Genomic DNA, 5,804 nt, shown 5'->3' with positions numbered 1-5,804 from the left:
GGGCCCGCTGTGGGGTGGCGGAGCTGCCTCAGCCCCACAGGTTCCCCAGAACATCCCGGTTGGGCCCAAAACCAGGGTGAGCGGGACGGCGGTAGCGGCTGGGTGCCAGGGGGGCAGCTGCAGGAAGGAGCCTGTTCCTCGCTGCCTGGCAGCATGCCTGGCCCACCGTGGCACCCAGCCCCGCTTCCCGAGCCCCGTGGCCAGGGCTGCCCCTCCTGCACGGCCACCTCCTTTCCGAGCCCCACAGCGGCTGCTGCTGGGAGCCAGAACACCCCAAGACTCCTGGGCGATCCCCAGCTGATCTGCCCCAGGTGAGAGGGTCCTACCCAGTAGGTGTGGGGTGGCAGGGGCTGGATGCGGAGCAGCAGGCAGTCAGACAGGCAGAGGTTGCTGTTGCGGTAGCAGCTGATGTCCTGGCACCCCCACACCAGCTTGTAGACCTCCAGGCACGCCAGCCCAGCCACAGCTGCTGTGGTGGTGATGATGGCGGGCATGATCCGCCCTGCGATCCGCTTGCTCTGAGGACAAGAAGGGTGTCACTGGCAGCCTCGCATGGGACAGGGACCCCTGACCCTGTGGGCTGCACCCCTCACCGTCAGCCAGTCGGCAGGGGGGATGCTGTAGTTCTCTGCGCGCAGGTTGGATGCCGCCGTGATGAAGTCCATGTGGATGTTGTTGTCCTGCAGGGAAAAGCATAGGCACATCAACTTCCTATGGGGACACAGGTGCCCTGTGGGGACAGGCAGCCACCAACCCCCTAAAGCTGAGCAGGGCTGCCTGCCTGGCCCCAGGTACCTTCTCAAAGTGGATGGGCTCCATCAGGGGCACCTGCACCTCCTCACTCCCAACCAGCTCCTGTCGCCGCTGCACCAGGTCCTGGGTGAGGTCTGCCAGCCGCCTGTGGTCTGGGGGCACAGGGACCACTGGGGTGGTACCCAGCACAGTGCCCCCCGTCTCAGTCCAGGTCCTCCTGGGTGCTGGGGCAGGGATGAGCAGCACTGCAGCCCCACTGCCACCAGGCTGGACCTGGGGACATGCCCCAGGGGACTCAGGGGTGTGGGGAGCCTCACCCACAGGTGCCTGTGCCTCCTCCTGCTCATCCGTGAGGGGGATCTGGAGCCCCTCCTGGGGCTCAAAGGGCGGCAGGACCATGCTGTGGAGGATGGTCTGGGCGGCCACCCGGTCACTGCACGGTGGCACCTTGTGTGCTTGGGCAAAGAGGTGGGCGGCAGCCAGGATGTACTCCAGGTGGGTGTCCTGCGGAGGCAGAGTGCCTGGGCAGCTGGGGCGAGCCACAGGCCCACGGGCCAAAGGCTGCCTGCATTGCCCCGAGGTGGAGATGGAGGTGCCTCTCCTCCTACTCCTCCTCCTGCAGCAGAGGGCTGCCCCCAGCAGCACGCTGGCTGTCCGAGGGACAGGGACAGACCCAGCCCAGGACCTGGTAGCCCTGGACAGACAGTGGCAGATGTAACACAACTATGGTCTGGCATCCACTGTACCCCTGGCACAGGCTCAGCTCTGTCCCCCCAGCACTGTCCCTGGCAGGGGGCCCCGCAACTCTCCCCTGCACTCACATTGTTGGGGTTGAACGTCAGCGGATGGGGACAGCTCCTGTTCCCTGTCCAGAAGGGGACACCCGGGCTGGCTTCCTGGCACAGGGAGAGCAGTCAGGCTTGGGGACACTGTTCCCCTGGCTGCGGTGGGGTGGCCAGCAGAGGGGAGAGGGTTTGGGGAGTGCCAGCCCCATGGGTGCCAAGCTCACGTGGTCTGGGGGTAAGGTGTGCAGCAGCTGGGCGATGGCATTGTGGTAGCAGCTCTGCCAGTGCCGGCGGGCCCAGCGCACACAGTCCTGCCAGTCCTGTGGCCACTCCCACAGGCTGCCCCGTACTTGCTCCAGGACCTCCAGGGCCTTCTTGGCTGGCAGCTGCTCCAGAAAAGCCGGGTCTCTGCAGAAAAAAAGGCACTGCTGCTACTGGCCTGGGAGCAATCCTGTGAGACACCCCAGGTAGGATGTGTTGGTCTGATCTTCCTCTCCCCAGCCCTGGCAGCAGAAAGCAGTGCCCCAGCAGGGCTGGCAGCTGCTTTCCCAGTGCCACCCCCTCAAGCCCACTCACTCCATGAATCGGTTGATGTGTTCTGCAGGCAGCTGGAAGAGTCCCTCAAACTCATCGCGGGCCCACTGCAGAGGGGAAGTGGGAGTTAAGCACTGGTACAGCCCCCGCCTTGTGCCCCCTGGGACCCCCAGCCCAAGCCCAGGGGCTGGCAGCAGAGCTCAGGCTGCCAGCAGGAAGCAGCTGGGGCTGTATCCTGCCCGCAGCCTGCTGCCAGGCCATGGCCAGAGGGGGAAATGGGAAAGGAAGACAAAGGTGCCAGGGCTTCCTTGCTGGGTGCTGGGCCAGTGTGGCACAGCCTACCTGCAGCGTGTGCTGGATGGTGGTGGGGAAGTACCGCAGGGTGCAGAGGGGGAAGGTGCCGTCCTCGGGGGTGCCAGCCGGCACCAGTGGCTTAGTCACAGGGGGCACCATGGCCAGCACGTTCCCCCGTGGCCCCTCTGTGCCCGAGTCCAGCAGCGGCGTGAGGCAGCGGTGGCAGCGGCTCTCCAAGTAGGCGCCTGTGGGGAGCCCAGGGTGCTGGTGAGCCAGAGGACATGTTCGAGGGTTTAGCCACTTTCCCCTCCCCAGCACTCACGGGCCTCCAGCGTGTCCAGGGCACTGGCAACGCCATCCAGGCACCGGAAGAAGCTGTCCCCGTAGAGCGGCTCAGTGGCAGGTCCCACCTCGTACTGGTGAGCCGTCACCCTGACATCAGGGTTCATGCGCTGCACAGCTGTCGCAGCCACCACTGACTTTGGCTTCTGTCAGGGCAGAGAGGAGATGGGCATCTCACCCCTGCCCCACAGCCCTGGGGAGCTCCCGGAACAGCCAAGCCTTTTGAGGGAGCTCAGCCCCTGCCTCGCGGTGCCTCACCGATATATCTGCCGAGCGGTAAAGGAACTGCCGATGGAGGTTGGAGAGGGCAACAGTGTCCATGTCGGTGATGGTGAGGTCCCCACCTGGCCCCGCTGCCAGCCCCATCATGGCAAAGTTTTTCAGCAGCTCGCAGCCGATGGCACCGGCTCCCACCTGCCGGGGCAGAGCTGCTGCAGCTCCCTCTGCACTGGCCAACTGCTTCACAGCCTCTCCCACAGCCGCAGCACCCACCCCGGCTCACCACCAAGTACTTCTGGCAGCCCAGCTGCTCCTGGAAAGTGGCCCCGAAGACGGCGATCTGGCCATCGTAGCGAGAGCCCCTCTGCCAGGACAGAGGAGCCGTGTGAGGGCAGGTGGCAACGGTACCCCGGTGCCTAGGAGGGGCTTGGCTCACGCTCTCACTGGGGCACAGTCCTCCTCCGTCAGCCGTGCAGCCCCCTCCACGGCCAGGCACTCCAGGGCGTCGAAGTACAACCACTGGTCCAGGGGCAGGAACTTCCTGGTGATGGCCTGGGGCGAACGGGCCCGTTGGTTCCACAGACAGCGGGGTCCCCCCATACCCCCACCCAGTCCTGCTGCCTGGCCCAGCATCCCCAGACGGACAGCAAGTGCCCTCTCGTGGCCACCAAACGCCGCCGTACAGCCGTGCAGAGCATGACCGCCGGGACCCCCGGGCCGGGACCCCACCCCACTCACCTTCAGCACCTCCTGGGCTGCCAGAGCCCCGACAACGGCAGCCACGGGGCACAGGTCCCCAGCGCTCACACTGGCGAAGGCTCGCACCACGTCCTCATCCAGGGGATCCTGCTGCACCCCCAGGCTCCGCGCCAGTTCCAGCACACGCTCGGTGTCCACCTGTGGGCAGAGGGGTGAGGGCAACCCTGGGCAGGGTGGCGAGAGGCCGGGGACAGCCAGGCAGGGGCAGGACGGGGACCCACCTGTGCCCTGGGCCGGGGCAGGCGGCCCTGCTCCCCACAGAAAGCGTGCAGGGCCTGGAAGGCAGCGTGCAGGCTGCGGCTGCGTGGCAGCTCCTTGGGAGTTGCCACACGGATCTTGGGCTTTGCCAGCGCCCGGCGCAGAGGCTCCTGCCAGCACAGTGCCAGGGCTCAGGTGAGCGTTTCCCCGGGGCTGGGGCATGGCACAGTGTGGTGGTGTCCCAGCTTGGGTGACAGCACCATGGAGCCAAGGGGGGAACTTACATAGGAGTGCACCTGGGGCAGCCGAACCTGCGAAACCAGGCCCCCACGGAGGTAGGGCGAGAAGGAGCTGGTGTCACCAATCTCCAGCCTTGAGGCATCTGGGGATGAGAGGGGGACAGACATCACGGTCACTGCCAAGGACCTGGTGAGTTCCCCAACCCTGGGCCGGGGCAGCTGGGACACCCTGGGGGCTCACCCAGCACGCGCACGGGGACAGGCTCCTGGCTGTTCAGCTCCACCATCCCCTCCACGCCAGAAAACGTCACCAGGTCACCATCGCAGAAGAGGTGGCCGTGGCTGTCCTCTGTCCTAGTGTATGTCACCACACCTGGGTTGCCCTGAGGAGGGAAAGGGACATGAGGGTGAGAGACCGGACCCAGGTGGCATAAAGCCACTGGAGGAGGCAGCGGTGGTTCAGGAGAGTCTGCTGAGGCTGCCCTCCTACCTGGGAGATGTGCTGTACGGCAGCACACACCGGGTCCCCTTCTGCTGGGTCATCAACAACGAAGCGCTCCCCAAAGTCGCAGAACAGCTGCCTGGAGAGGACCGATGGGTGTTTTGCTGGAGGAGCTGCCTCACCAACCTGCCCAAACCCTACCAGGTCCTGCCTGGGCCAAACAGCCCCGCCAGTGGGATGGAGACACGGGCTGAAGAGCAGGGCTGGGGGCTCCGAGGACAAGGTAACCTGGAGCCAGTGGCAGGACCCTGCGACAGAGACACCTTACCCCGCCAGCCCCTTGGCGTCGGCCACAATGAAGCAGATGCCCCGGGCATGGCAGAAGTCCCCAATACGGAGCTGCTCCTCCAGCGGGGCCTCGGTCAGCACCACCACCTGTGCCAGGGCCGTCAGTGGGTGCCACTGTCCCGGGGGTCCTCGAGGCACAGGGGTGTGGGCTTACCTGGAAGGAGGCGAGGAAGGCCTCCGACAGCTCCCCGCTGTGAGCTGTCACCACCACGCCAGGGTTCAGCTCGGCCAGGGCCCGCTGGGATGCCTCGGCACGATTCTGGCCTACATCACCCTCCCCCAGGAGGAACTGTGGGGTGAGCACATGGTGGGGTACCCCGCGGATTTGGAGGTGCTGCTCACCACAGCAGAGACCTTCATAAGGCCCTGTCCTCACTGGTGGGGGGCCTCTGCTGAGGACCATACCTGTGACATGGGACACCCCATGGGCCCTCCCTGTGACGATGAGGGACACCCTGGGCCACAGCCATGACAGGGACCTCCCACTCCACACTCCTTACCACGACCCCCAACCTGTACCCATTACTGGGACACACCCCCCCCCATACCCATACCTATATCAGGGATCCCCCAGCTACACCCACACCCACTACCACGGCCTCCACCCAGTATTGGGACCCCCGCCTGTACCTGTTCCCATCACCAAGACCCCTGTCTGTGCCCATACCCATTATAGGGACCCCCATTCATACCCACACGCATTACCGGGAACCCCATATGTACCTGTACCGGGACCTCTGCCCATACCTGTACCTAGCACCGGGACCCCAGTCTGTACCTGTCACCCACATCCACACCCACTCCCGCCATCCCCACCCGTACCCATTACACAGACCCCCGCCCGTGCCCGTATCCGTGCCTGTGCCCGCAGCTGGGCCCCCCGCCCGGCCC

At 65.7% G+C, this 5,804-nt stretch overlaps 1 protein-coding gene across 1 annotated transcript in view; it reads right to left on the bottom strand.

The window, feature by feature from the left end:
- The window catches only part of UBA7 (ubiquitin like modifier activating enzyme 7), an 8,708-nt gene extending 3,285 nt beyond the window's left edge, over positions 1–5,423 (bottom strand). Inside the window, exons 1-19 of the mRNA XM_026857613.1 lie at positions 5,068–5,423; positions 4,894–5,000; positions 4,614–4,704; positions 4,365–4,506; positions 4,169–4,266; positions 3,908–4,054; positions 3,666–3,824; positions 3,372–3,479; positions 3,211–3,291; positions 2,967–3,122; positions 2,689–2,854; positions 2,415–2,611; positions 2,115–2,179; positions 1,763–1,946; positions 1,575–1,649; positions 1,071–1,257; positions 796–905; positions 594–680; positions 327–518 (exon numbers count right to left, since the gene is read on the bottom strand). Coding sequence (XP_026713414.1) covers positions 327–518; positions 594–680; positions 796–905; positions 1,071–1,257; positions 1,575–1,649; positions 1,763–1,946; positions 2,115–2,179; positions 2,415–2,611; positions 2,689–2,854; positions 2,967–3,122; positions 3,211–3,291; positions 3,372–3,479; positions 3,666–3,824; positions 3,908–4,054; positions 4,169–4,266; positions 4,365–4,506; positions 4,614–4,704; positions 4,894–5,000; positions 5,068–5,316 — 2,601 coding nt within the window. The 5' untranslated portion in view covers positions 5,317–5,423. The remainder of the gene's footprint in view (positions 1–326; positions 519–593; positions 681–795; positions 906–1,070; positions 1,258–1,574; positions 1,650–1,762; positions 1,947–2,114; positions 2,180–2,414; positions 2,612–2,688; positions 2,855–2,966; positions 3,123–3,210; positions 3,292–3,371; positions 3,480–3,665; positions 3,825–3,907; positions 4,055–4,168; positions 4,267–4,364; positions 4,507–4,613; positions 4,705–4,893; positions 5,001–5,067) is intronic.
- Between the last annotated feature and the right edge of the window lie 381 nt (positions 5,424–5,804).

The sequence above is a fragment of the Athene cunicularia genome (assembly GCF_003259725.1).
Source record: "Athene cunicularia isolate RWA chromosome 12 unlocalized genomic scaffold, athCun1 chr12_part1, whole genome shotgun sequence".
NCBI classification, from domain to species: Eukaryota; Metazoa; Chordata; class Aves; order Strigiformes; family Strigidae; genus Athene; species Athene cunicularia.
This window is presented reverse-complemented; position numbering and strand designations above follow the sequence as displayed.